The sequence below is a fragment of the Oratosquilla oratoria genome, chromosome 28 (genome assembly GCF_046742065.1).
Source record: "Oratosquilla oratoria isolate Oo_2021 chromosome 28, ASM4674206v1, whole genome shotgun sequence".
Classification (NCBI taxonomy): Eukaryota; Metazoa; Arthropoda; class Malacostraca; order Stomatopoda; family Squillidae; genus Oratosquilla; species Oratosquilla oratoria.
The window spans coordinates 45,242,261-45,255,544 of record NC_134804.1 but is presented as its reverse complement, the minus strand read 5'-3'; the positions used below and the strand labels follow the sequence as shown (position 1 = coordinate 45,255,544).

Sequence of the window (13,284 nt, the reverse complement as noted above, 5' to 3'; positions counted from 1 at the left end):
TGTGTGTGTGTGCACAGCCACGTGACTGCATTCCCAGTGAATTGGTATTCACGCGCATGTACGTGTGAATACACGCACATACACAAATAAACATATATACTACACAAATATGTGTGTGTGTGTGTCATGCAGCATCCTCGTACTAGTTTAAGTTAGTTCTCAGTGAAATGACGATCTGCTTCAAACTTTGGCCCTTCCTCCATGGCGTCCCCCTTTATTTTGGTTGGTTGGGGGTTGGTGACCTCCATAAAAATTATGTATGTGTGTGTGTGTGTATATATATATATATATATATATATATATATATGTATATATATATATATATAAAATTGTGTGCGTGTGGTGTTAGCACATACACTTGCTTACGTCTGTTGCACGAGTGCATTTAGTCATAGACCCGACGTAGCAGATTTCCCGGGAAACCCACACCTCCCGCGCAGAGGAATGACTTCAACAAATTGACAAGAGGTCTCTTCCTTCCGCGGAGGACAAGACAACGCTGTGATGAAATGGGTCAGGGAGAGGAGGGAGGAGGAGGAGGAGGGAGAAGGAGGAGGAGGAGGAACCTGGCGCCGCTGCACGTGGTGGAGGGCGAGGTGGATGGGTGGGGTGGTTTCTCCGTCCGGGCTGTTGCCGCGTCTTTGGGCATGGCCGAATATGGCTGTGTACAGGGACTGAGCGCGGAGGAGGGTGATGAGGGGGACCTGGAGGGGGCGTGCCTACTTTTGGCACCGGTGCCAACCTCCTCCTGGTGCTCTTGACGATGCTGTGAATCCCTGCTCCCCCTTGATGCCATGTGCCGGAATCTCCCTGCTATATGACATTGTTGACATAGTCGGGCTTTCGTTCTTTTGGCCCCCCGTACTCTCCCCCCAAGGGGGACACAGGGCTGGTGGCACTCACTGGCTCGGCCTGATGGCCTCCCAAACAACTTGACATCAACGTCGAGCTCTCCTGAACTGGAAAAAATCGTCCAGCGACAGCCAGAGTAACCCTGAGAGTTGGCCATAGGTGCCAAAATATTAGTCACTGTCACTTGACTACAGGATTCTATCTTCTTAGCGGCCAATTCACCTACCTGGACGGGCGGCCCATGGCCTGAAGGGAGCCTTGATTGGTTGAGACACCTTCTAGGTTAAGTCCAAGCCACTTTATCTGCCTAGAATCGCTAGAAAGAAGTTGAAAATTTAGTCCACGAGTCTGACACAGAAGAGCCTCGGGAAGGAACCTCTCGCTCGGCGATGTCCTTGAACAAAGACGGATTTGGCATTGTGTGTCTGTGATCGCGCCAAAAATACCCGTGCGATGAGAATATATTGTGTAAGATATATAGAGAATAGTGTGTGTGTGTGTGTGTGTGTGTGTGTGTGTGTGTGTGTGTGTGTGTGTGTGCTCGCGCGCGCGTTCTTGTGTGTGAGAGGGAAGAAAGATAATTTACTGAAGTCCAACGCTCGTAAATTCCAATTTCTTCTGTATGCAGTGAACTGTGTTGTACAGATTCCTATATATATTTTCCATGCCCAGCGTGGAACTGGTCCTGGGAAGGTCTCTAGAATTAGTCTTCAGGAGGTATATTTAGAAGTAGTCTTGGGAGATGTCTTGGGAGATGTCTAGAGGTTGTCTGCTATTACTACCACTACTAGTAGTAGAGGTAGAAGTAGTAGAAGCAGTAGTGGTAGTCGTCAGTCTTAGAGGAAGTCTGTGTAAAGTAGTTAACCTATAGGACTTGCAATAGGTGGAGTACTTCGGGGGGTGGGGGAGTCTCCGAAGAAATGGCCGCTGTTGGAGTGTGGAAGTCAGCATGAGGTCCCAGGGCTGCCCAGATCGTCTTGAAGAACTAACAGATGCCATGATCAGCATCTTGAAAGTCTCCTTGTGCTTCAGGGATCCTGACTTCTTGGTCGATCCCCTTCCCTCCCTCCTTCCGTCTTTGAAACGTAAATGAAATGAGCTCATGCAAAGGATCGATGGTTTGTGTGACTGCAATGTACCGTTCCATTACCCTCTTAACGGTCGAGTTTCAGGTTCGTTTTGAAATTCAAATTGCCTGCCCACCTCAAAATCCTCGACCTATCCTTCGATTACGTGAATGGGTTTCTGGGTGTTGGATCTTGTTTCTAGGCTCTCTCTCCTCGAGACTGGAGAATTTTCTGTCTTTTATTGAAATGTCGACTACAAAGAAAGAAGTCTGTTTTTTTTTCGAACTGTTCTTGTACGAGTTCTTTCTTCCTCGTTGCTCCTTGAGTCATCGACTCAAATTGTATTTATTTACGTTAATTCGTTTTTTTCTTCTTCAAATTTTGTGGCTTCAGATACCAAAACGAATGTCCTCTTTTGGAAGATCATATTAATCCTTTAACTGTATTTGCAAACATATTAAGTAGTTCGTCTTTGAATTGAACCGTTATTTAATATTATCGAGGATAAAACAACAACAACAACAACAACAAAAAACGGTCTTTTGTGTTAAATTAAGAACTGTTTTCCATTCCTAAGTTCTAAAAAGGAATTTGTGAGTTGTTAAAAACGTGCAGCAAAACTAACCGGCGATATAAATAAGACGTTTATGTATTTCCCGGTGACTCACAAAAAAAAGGAAAAAGAACTGAGCGTGTTTTGATTTTATTTTAAGAAATCGCAGGTGGAAAATATCATTGCGCGTAGGTCAGATACCACTCCGCGGTAGAAAGTAGCATTCGATTATTTTAATTTATTTATTCTTTTAGCCTTAGTTCATTAGTTTTGCTATTTTCTCTTCATATTCAGGAGGGAATGGAAGCATTTTATTGTATTAGTGCAGTATGATAAGCGTACACTTAGTTCCACATTCTTAAAAAAAAGAAGAACGAAGAAAAATAAAAGATTGTTCACATTGAAAAATCATGTCAACATAAACTTTCAGTCCGTAACGAGGTTAGGAACAGAATTATAAATCACCGCAAGAATAAAAGGATAAATGAATAGTTGTAACTTTCATTTCAAATGTATGATTATTCGTCTTACGTCATGGTATGTGTTCTTTTCCTGTCTGGATTTGAGATGCCTGAAATTCGGGTTGCTTACCTCCCTTCACATAAATTGCCACACACTTCTTCCCTTTATCTTCCTAGTTTCACAACGCTGGTCTTTAGGTATTGAGTCTGCCCGTGCTGGTATGGTCGTTATAAATTGTACGCGCGCATACTTACACACACACAAATGCATAAAGATAATCTAGAGAGTTTATGGGAAACTTAATACAGTTAAGTTTAATTAAAGGAATCAAAGTCCTGATGACTAGGTCTTTGTGTTAACACTCGACTTGATAAATACTTTGTAAAGGCTCGTACTGGTAAGGTAATTTTAATCTCTTTAGCAAATGTAGCCAGTTCCCAGAACTAAAAGAAAGGACGACAGTGGTGCTTGGGAGGTAACCTTAATTCTGTCTACTCCTCCTCCTCCTCCTCCTCTTCCTCTTCTTTCCTCCCCTCAGGAAGCTCCCACTTCTCTTCGTTAGTCTTCCTCCTCCATTATCCCATTACCTTTGTGTCGCTTCTCCCTACCCTCCTCCTCCTCCTCCTCCTCCCTCACCTCCACCCCTCCTCCCTCTCCACTCACCCATGTCATGTACGGGCACATGCGTTTCCAGTGTTTAACACTTTCTTTATATCTCGCTTCTTCTTTTTGGTCTCCTTTTGATCTTCCTCTTCTTCCTTGTGTACTTTTTCCCGTCTGTTCTCAACTTGTCCCTTGCCATCTCGACCGATATTGTCTCTACTCTCTCCCAAGCCCCCGTACTCTTTATTTTTTCCTAATTTCATAATCGACAAAATACGTCAATTATACAATTTATGAATTAGTGCTTCATTTCAAAGCGACAGACGACTTTAGACGGGATCAGGATAATTTTTTGTTGTTGTAATATTGCTCAATGGTAACATATAGCTAAATAAGTTCATGTTAATTAGTGGCAGCAGAGCCTTGCTTACCAAAACTAAGCGCAACGACTAGAATTCGCGCCACCAGAGAGCCAGCGTTGGCCACAAACACGTGTAGAATTTTTCCTGTGTACCTTTAGAATACGTCTTTGATGCGTAAGTGTTGTTAGCGAGTTGGTTAAATGTTAGAAGAGTCCGTAGGGACGAGGGGGGAGCCACTTAAAGTAACGCCGCAGACAAGAAGTGCATCATCTCACCAGGGTAATGTCACATTCGTAAGTAACGAGGAATGCGAAAGAAAACGGAATGTAGGTAGTTGGCGGGGTTGCCAACACCACACGGGGTGAAGGGGTTTTCCAATGATGAGGTTCTGCCTTCGTCAGTGGATAGGATGAGGATGAGGGCGAGGAGAGGTTGATCAGGGGTATGACTGAATAAGGGAAGGGGGGAAGGATGCAGGTGGGGTGAGGAGGGAAGTGGGGGGGGGCTATCGAGATGTTTAAGACTGATCAAAGTAGAGTTGGTTGAGTGTGTCTGAACGATCTCCGAGGGTGAAACTAGGTACCGAAATGAAAATAGAGATAAGAAGACCAACGGGTTGAGAGAATTTATTAATAACTCAAAGAGTAGGAAAGAAAACGAAGAAGATGGAGAGGAGGGACTTAACCATCTCAACATGTGACTTCGATGTCTTAAGAGGATTGTAATAACTCTCCTCACGTGGAGTCTTACCAGGAGCTAAATAAGAGGGTCAGGCGGTCAGATCGACATGAGGGAGCACTCGGCACGTTTCCTCACATACCCCGTGCTTATGCATTGCTGTTTGAGATGTCGCTAAACATTCAGTAACGATCTTCGCTTTGTAGCCCCATTAGCTTATGCAGACGATAGTTTAGTGACTTTAGTGACACCTATACGGACCAGAGGCACCCAGTATATATCTGTGATCGGCGACAAATTTCCACTCTAAAGAGAATGATGATAATCGTTTAATATTTGCTATCCCTGTTTTGTTATCTGCCTTAAATCACTCCCTTGCCACCTCCATGACTCCAGCTGTTCGGTGCGATAATGGCCCCAAGGATAGAAGCGCTGGTTATTGCTGACTAATGTTGTTTCAAAGACAGCACTACATAAGCACCTTTGGCATGGCGTCGTTCCCCCACCCCCCGAAAGCCGAATGACATCGAACAGCGTTTACCAGAGCAAACTCGCGTCATCATAACGATGGAGTTAATCGAAATAAGTCGTATTAGTTCTTTTCGCTGGTGGCGTTCTGTCAGCTAAATAAACGAGTTCGGTGTTACTGTCACATAACGGACAGTCACCTTTACCGTCACGTTCCGGGTCGTCAACAGCAACCGCCCCGTCATACTTTCTCACGTGTTTTCAAACGGAACATCCGTTTGCTCACGGAACGGTTCGTCGTGACGGCGAACGACAAAAAAGTCACGTCTGAGCGAACTATTTCCTCTTTTCGAATGCAGAACGAGACCTCGCGAACGGTTCAGTGACTGTCCGCAAGGCCACTGCACGAGAAGAGGCAGAACGCACGCGGCTTCTACAGTGGACGACTGGGAGAGTAAATGGAACACGACGTGAGGTGTCGGTGTTGGTGGAATGGGCGTATTCTTTAAGATCTACAAGAACACTTTGAAGATTCCGCGGAGTGGCGATGGAGCAATGGAGGTGGAGGGGCTTTGTAGAAGAGGTGATGGGTCAGGAAGTCCGATGGAGAGGTACAGTTGACTACGCAAGACTATTTATGACGAGTCGATGACGCGATGGATAGTCAGAATTGACCTTTAGGCTAAAGGGAATGTATTCGTCCACCACCGCCACATTTCCCGGAATTTGGGGACATCCCCCAACCCCGTTTACAAGAAGACATCCGGGGTAAATCCGTATGCAACCCCAAATGTCCCTCGAAAATCAACAGAAAACGGTGAAATCCAGGAAAGAAGCGATGACAGCGGTCGAGAGGTCGGAATGCACCGCTCGGATGTTTGTGCCCGAAATAAAGAAGGAGTCTTGGTGGGGACAATGAGGTGTATATTTAAGAATCTTTCGACTTCGTGGTCGACTTCGTGGAAAAATGTTTAGAAAATAAACCGCGGATTCCGGCGGTAGTACCTCCATACAGGGTGGTGCATTTCCTCCTCTTCTGACTCCCACAAACAAATGAACATCAGTTCGGCCACACGTTCCCGCTTCAGATATACATCCAGACATGTTACAAACACATTTTTTTTTTTGAACGGACACAACCTTGCAGGCCAGAGTCACTGTCTTCTGTCCTGCCTGTGTCTCGTTACGGATCGCCATGTTGTCAACGTTCCCGTCTCTTCCAACGGAACCATCCAAACACGAAACGATGCATCTGAATGTTGAGAAATTGATGGGAAATAGGTCATTCCCGACGAAGCAAAACCCCACGACGTTCTTCCCACTACCACGACGAGAGTTGACGCTTTCTCTCTTGGGAAACCACAAGAGAAATGGTCACGTGACCTAACGGGTGACGACCGCGATGAAACGACAGCCACGATGAAGAGTAGGTCTTCGTGAGCTCCGCCGATAGACGGAAGCTACGAGAGTCGGAGAATCATCCCTTGAAGACGGCCACGTGTGTTTACGCGCCGTGACCGAAGAAGACAAAAGAGAGATGGACAAGACGTGTTCCTCCTTGTTTAGGTAGCGACTTATCGTCATGAACCTCTGTTTCGTTCCTACAAAGAAAGATCTGCTCAAGTGTAACGACTTATCGCTAAGTTCTCTTTATTTACTTTGGTAAATAGTTCGGTAGGCTATCTTTATTCCATTCCAGTAGGGAAGGCCACAAAGACGTTCCCTTCGTCCTTTCGAGGAGACATATTCTCGTATTTGAGTTCACGTATTCATGTTGCCAAACTTGGGGGGGGGGAGGGTTATCGCTTCCGGTAGCAAGGGAGGGGGGCAAAAACCGGAATCCGGAAGTTATTGCCCGGGGTCCGGGGGGTGGGGAGGTTACATCGGAATGTAGTCCCCCCCTCTTTCCTTCCCCTAATGAACACGTGGACATATAAGGATAATCGTGGCAAGACTTGGTCTAGGTTGAGTGATCTTTGAAGCCGAGAAGACAAAGGAGAAGAAAAAGAAAGGCAGATTATGAAAATGACTCGAGTTTTATTGCGATTTTTTCTGATTCGTCTGAGAGTTGAATAGGTAGAGTCTACGTCCGTAGACGCGGGGATGTGGCCTAAATAACTTCCTGAGTAATGTTGGGTCAACTGTCAAGAGGCCGTTGACGGATGTGATGATTCTCTCTCCTCGCCCGGATAGTCCTGAGGAGATTACAGTAGCCTCATCACGCACACACACACACACATTCCAACACCAACACCATCTAAGGTACACCTGTGGACCACCTCCGTCATGGAGACACCTGGAGGAAAGGGTGACAGTCAGTCACGCGTGCAGGACGAGCGGACCTTTGGGGAGATTACGTAATTTATTGCGAACGCAGTCCCGTCTGGGGAAATCCTACATCGTCTTGGGTTTTCCTGGACTCTGATCGCGGACGTCCCACACCAGCGACGAGCGGTCGGCAGCTCCCACACAGAACCACTTTCCGAAACTCCCACCTCTCACCCATTCACAGTCCACCACCCCTCCCCCTCCCCCCGGCCTTGCTCCCACGGGCTTCCCCAGACACTCGGACCACCTCTCGCCATCCTTCCCACCTTCCTTCTATGTAGGGATTTCCTTGCCTCGCTCTCGCCCACCACCCGTCCGTCTTGGGACCATCTATCTCTGGTGAGCCACAGTCCTCATGTCAACCGTCGCTCTCCCTTCCCCTGTAGCGACGTGTCCTTGAGTCCTTTTTTGTTTCTTCCCAAAAAAGAGAGAGAGAGAGAGAGACACAACTACCGACCAAGCAACTCTGATGTTTCATGTTTTAAATTCTTATGAACTAATACCTTTATTACAGCCAGTAGAATTATTATGTAGAGGGAATGAAAGAGTTTTGGAAGGGATAGACAAACGGAAAGTTTTCGTGGATTGAGAGAAAGGGAAAGAGGGATGGGGGGGAGCTAGGGTCCACGACCTTTCATGAGGGTCACTGACCTCTTTTTTTTTCCTTGTTACAGGCCAGACGTGTATCCACACTTCGGCGCAAGGAGGCCACAAGTCGATTCTTCAGCACCTCACGTGGTACGGCGCAGACATAAATGCAAAGGTGAGTTCGCGGTTGTCATGGTAACGTTGTGAGGGTTCCAGTGAGGGATAACATTTGGATTACGTAACGAAGTCGCAGTGGGTTGGCACGGGGAATAGCGAATTGTTAAACAATAAAGCGCGCGCGCGGACACACACACATACACATGCACACACATACACGCACACACACACACAATACTCGGATCTGAGATCGGTTCCAGCCTTAAGATGTGGTAGGAAGTGGGAACAAAATCGAGGGAAAACAGACGCCAAGTTTCCCGGCGCTTTGGCGGGATTTCCAGGCAGCCCATCCTTATTGGAGTCTGCCCGGGCGTGGAGGCGCGCCAAGCTTATGTTATGCTGTCGGCTGCAGCGCCCAGTTAGAGGAGCTCGGAGCCCCGGAGGCGCATGACCTCTGCCTCGGTCACGCAGACGGCTCAGCGGAATAAGTACACAAACGCGCAAGCAGAAGTTCGGGAATTCCATTATGCCCCTACTTGTACGTACGTACGCGCGCACGCATGCCAGTTTGCCTGCGCGCGACGCTTGTGGGCAGGTTTGCTTGGGTCAAGCACGAACACACGCACACACACACAGAGACACACACACACAGACACACACAGTCACACACACACAGACACACACACACACAGACACACACACACAAATGACCCAGACGCAAAGGGAGGAACTCTGCAGTCCTCTGCCAACTCGGGGAGCTCAAGTCCAGAATTCAAAATACGAACTATGTTAAAAAAAAAAAAAAAAAACTCCCCAAAACAGCGCCTCAGACCAATGGAATGGGTTACAAGAAGAGTGTGTGTGTGTGCCCAAACCATAAGTAGAGTTGAGAGGAAAGAAAATAGCTTCCAATGAGCTAAAGATAACTCAAGGGACATCCCGCGTCCAAACACAGATTGAAGCTGGCAAAACACCCCAAACATTCGTTCACTACACTCCCACAACCACGGGTGCGCACGCACGTATATACAGGTATGCGCGCGCGCTCACATACACACGCACACGAGTTCAACACGTGATCCAAGACTATGGTGAATCACACACGCATACACATTCACACACACACACATTCACACACACACATTCACACACACACACACAATTCTTTTGAAACAGACAGGGAACTTCATCATGAAAATTTCTAAAGTATTTGTAGCAAAGGAATAAAAGTGACGTGATAACAATAAGAGAAAAACAATATTTAAGAGCTGGTTAGCATTTGAAGTACAAATAAACAAGGAATGTAAATGTAGAGAAATGGTTGTGACACGCTCAGTCTTTAGAGAAAGGGGATGAGGTAAGTAGGTGGGCTAGGAAAGAATATTTGTATGGCCAAGTTAGCATAAGGGTGGAACTGAGAGAGGACGGAGAGTGGAGGAAGAGATGATTTTTGATAATTTGGTTTAATGTCGCGAAAATCCTCCTATCAGAAGGCTAGGACGGTGCCTCTTACAGAGGACTTTGTCGCGCGGAATTTAATGAAACATGCCCTTGGTCCAACTCGCTGGAGGTAAGACTCGAACCGCCGTCACCTCGACCTCCGCCGCAAATGGCGACGCTTTAAACCGTATGTAAATACTAGAAGATATAGTTACTCTCTCCAGCAGGAATTATGGACACTTAAAAAAATACACATTTTTGAAATATATTTCTTTTTAGGAGTAGGAACGTGTTTCACCGAAATTGAATAGTCGAAGTTTTGAAGAAAAAAAATTAGAATTAGGTGAGAAGTAAAGACTATGATGTTATTTTGTGAAAGAACGAATAATAAGTTTTAGCTCTGTAGCCAAAATTTTCGGGAACTGATGATTGCAAATGCGAGAGAAAGAGAGAGAGAGAGAGAGAGAGAGAGGGTGAGGGAGACAGAGCGAGAGGGTGAGGGAGACAGAGATAGAGACAAAGAGAGACAGAGACACAGAAAGACACAGAGAGAGGGAGAGAGATCCTTGGGCACTTGAGAACCAGAACTGGCTGAAAGAGATGGTAAAGTTGTTTCGGCCTGGTCCTCTGCACAGGGTCTCTGTGAGAAAGAAAGACTAAGTCTCAGTAAGGAGAGGCGGATCCTGTTCTCCGAGTCCAGAGCGGAGACGGACGGACGGACAAACCGCCAATTTTGGAGAGGAAGAAATGTCGTAGAAAACGTCAAAGAACCTTATGGCGTTGTCAGCGACATGTTTGTTTGGGATGGTCTCTGAACCTTCTTCAGTGGGATGGGGACCCCGAAAATAATCTCAAAATTTCAATTAGATGAAAACTAAAATATATTTTTAATAGTAGATTATATATGTGGTGTTTTATACGTAAACTTCATTTAATAAGATATCAGGTGTTTCATTTTAATAACGAACGAAACGACTCATCGAAAGACATGGCTACCAGAATCGAACATATGTGTATTATCAGGGTGCCAGAAAACAGGAGGTTTTGGGAAGAGGTTAAGAGGAAGAAAGTGGAAGAGAGATGTTGAAGGAGTTCAAATTCCCTCGCAGCCATAACGGCACTTTCATAAGTCGGACCAAAGCTGCCCTGTTAGTGAGTGCAGCAAGAAACAGGGTCTAGTCAGAAGGCGGATTTCCCAGACAACTTGTGAGGTGATCAGAATGAGTGTGCAGTGCACACTTCCATCACTCCGGTGCCTTGTTACCTCACAGCAAGGCGGAGTAAAAAAGTTGAAAAAAATAAGAAATAAAATAGAACGTGGTATGATGTTCCGAGCCTCCCGTCGTTACAATGAGGGTCTAAACCTCTTTAGTTTTGTGCCGTATCAGATGTACGTAGTTCGGTGATGTCCCGTTGACCTCAAAGTTCCACATTGTTTCCCGAGTGGATATTTTAATTGCAGTTCCTCCTCCTCCTCCTCTCTCCACCTTTCTCCTCTTGCCTCTCTTACCCAATTCCAACTCTTACCTTTTACTGACTGCTTTATTACATTTCCCACAAATTTATGTTCTGTAAAAAGGGGGATGGGGACACCATTCCTCTCCTCTCTCTCTCTCCTCTCTCTCTCCTCTCTCTCTCCTCTCTCTCTCTCTCTCTCTCTCTCTCTCTATCTCTCTCTATCTCTCACACACACACACACACACACACACACACACTCACACATACAATCACGCAATATCACACAATCACACAAATCTTTTACCGGTTTGGGGTCTGGATAAACCCACCGGTGATGGCTGGGTTGCTGATTCCTTCCATGGGGAAATCCACTGCAAGTGTGATACGTGTACATACATACATGCATGTACACATACATCACACACACACACACGCACACGCACGCACGCACACACACACGCGCGCGCGCGCGCGCGCAAATAAATATATATACATATATATATATATATAAATATATATATATATATATATATATATATATATATATATAATACAGTATATTGTGTGTTTAAGGTCACAGCATTTACCAATACATCGGGGCATATGTGAAATCTAGCCTCTCATCCGAGAGCGCAATTGTTGTTGATCACGAGTCCAACATGTGATCAAAGACCATGGCGAATCACACACACACACACACACACACACACACACACACACACACACACACACGCACACACACACTTAAACACAAACACAGAGAGACTCGTTTAAACATGGGGTCATATAGGTTTCATACGGACGACAGAAATTGAATTGGGGAGAGGAGGGCGGGACCATAACATGGGGGAGGTGGTGGGGTGGGATGGGGTAGGGGGGGGAGGGCGATTAGTGTTCAGCAAACGGTGTGATAGTCTTACTGATAAGCGCCTCTCGGTGCACGATAGGCTTCAAGTGGCGTGATAGCCGTGATAATCGCACAGTCCCCCGGTTTTCCCGCCTGTCTAGATGTAACCTCTATGGCCTGACTACACGTCGTCGTCCCAGTTGGAGGGCCTTGATACAATACAATGCCTTACATTGTCAGAGGTGTGTGTGTGCGTGCGTGCGTGTTTCATCGTTCCTCTCGTTCCTCTCGCCTCCATCTACCTGCGATTCCGTTCTTTCCTCGGTCTTCCGTCCACATTTGGAAAAAACAAAAAGTCTCTTCAGTCTCGTCACTCTTCGTCGCGTTTCTCAACCTCCTTCGTTCACTTGTTCTCGCCTGCCCGAGGACATTCTGGTGCTGATCTGCCGAAGAGGAGAGAACGACAAACAAAGCCAGTCAACTTCGAACTGGGTACTTCACGTCCACAAGGATGTGCGACCTCGAGGAGCCGGTAGCTGGTCTCCGGGCTGGACACAGAGCCTCACTTTATTCGTCTTACCATTAACTTCCAACTATCTCCCTTTCTCTTGTTTTTTTTTATACAAAATATCATTTTTTTTATACAAAATATCAGTAATCCGGCACCCGCCCTCGTATATAACCACCACCCATCCCCGACATTAGCCGCTCAGAAAAGTAGAATAAAGATAAATGAAACACATAAATAACTAAAAAATAACTAAAAATATAAATATGTAAGATAAATGAACAAGTAAATAAATTAATACAAACGAATAAGAGAAGCAACTATCACACTAACAATACCCTTGCGCTCGGGACGCCATCCAGTTCTTGAAACAGTGCCAACACAGAATAGGCCTTTCTACAAAATCAAACTGCTCTAGACACACCCATCACACAGAGGACACTGAACATCTCATCATCCTATACTACCCCGTACTAACTATCCCCAGTATTCCTCCAGTGACTTATGCCTTTGTCCGGTGGCCGTCGTCGGTTACCTAGGGGCCGTGGGTCTACTGCGAGAGAGACCTGGGGCAACGGAATGATGGATTGATCACCTTGATCCTACATTCATCCTCCTCGTTCACACAATTTCCCCAATCTATTTGTCAGTTCTTGAAGTATTTCTCTATTGTCTTGTCAAGAACATCTGTTGACGTCACATTAGGTCCTTTCCACTTTTCTCCTCTTTCATGTCTCTGAGGACCGACAATGACATCAGAGAAGTTCATCTCCCTAATTCATGTCTTCAAAACCCACCAATGACATGATCTCCATCTGGAAGTGCATACCCGAGGGGCTGGCACACGGTATCCGGGTCGAGCTCAAGATCTGTCGACATAAACAAACTTTTTAACATAGAACTGACAGCCTAAGCTGGAGGAACGTCCCACACAAATGCAACACAGACATGTC

The 13,284-nt window shown here is 46.0% G+C and overlaps 1 protein-coding gene across 1 annotated transcript in view; it reads left to right on the top strand.

Annotated features, from left to right (window-relative positions):
• LOC143040380 (NF-kappa-B inhibitor cactus-like) overlaps positions 1 to 13,284 on the top strand; it is a 55,845-nt gene that overhangs the window by 33,999 nt on the left and 8,562 nt on the right. The window contains exon 4 of the mRNA XM_076211379.1: positions 8,048 to 8,136. Coding sequence (XP_076067494.1) covers positions 8,048 to 8,136 — 89 coding nt within the window. The remainder of the gene's footprint in view (positions 1 to 8,047; positions 8,137 to 13,284) is intronic.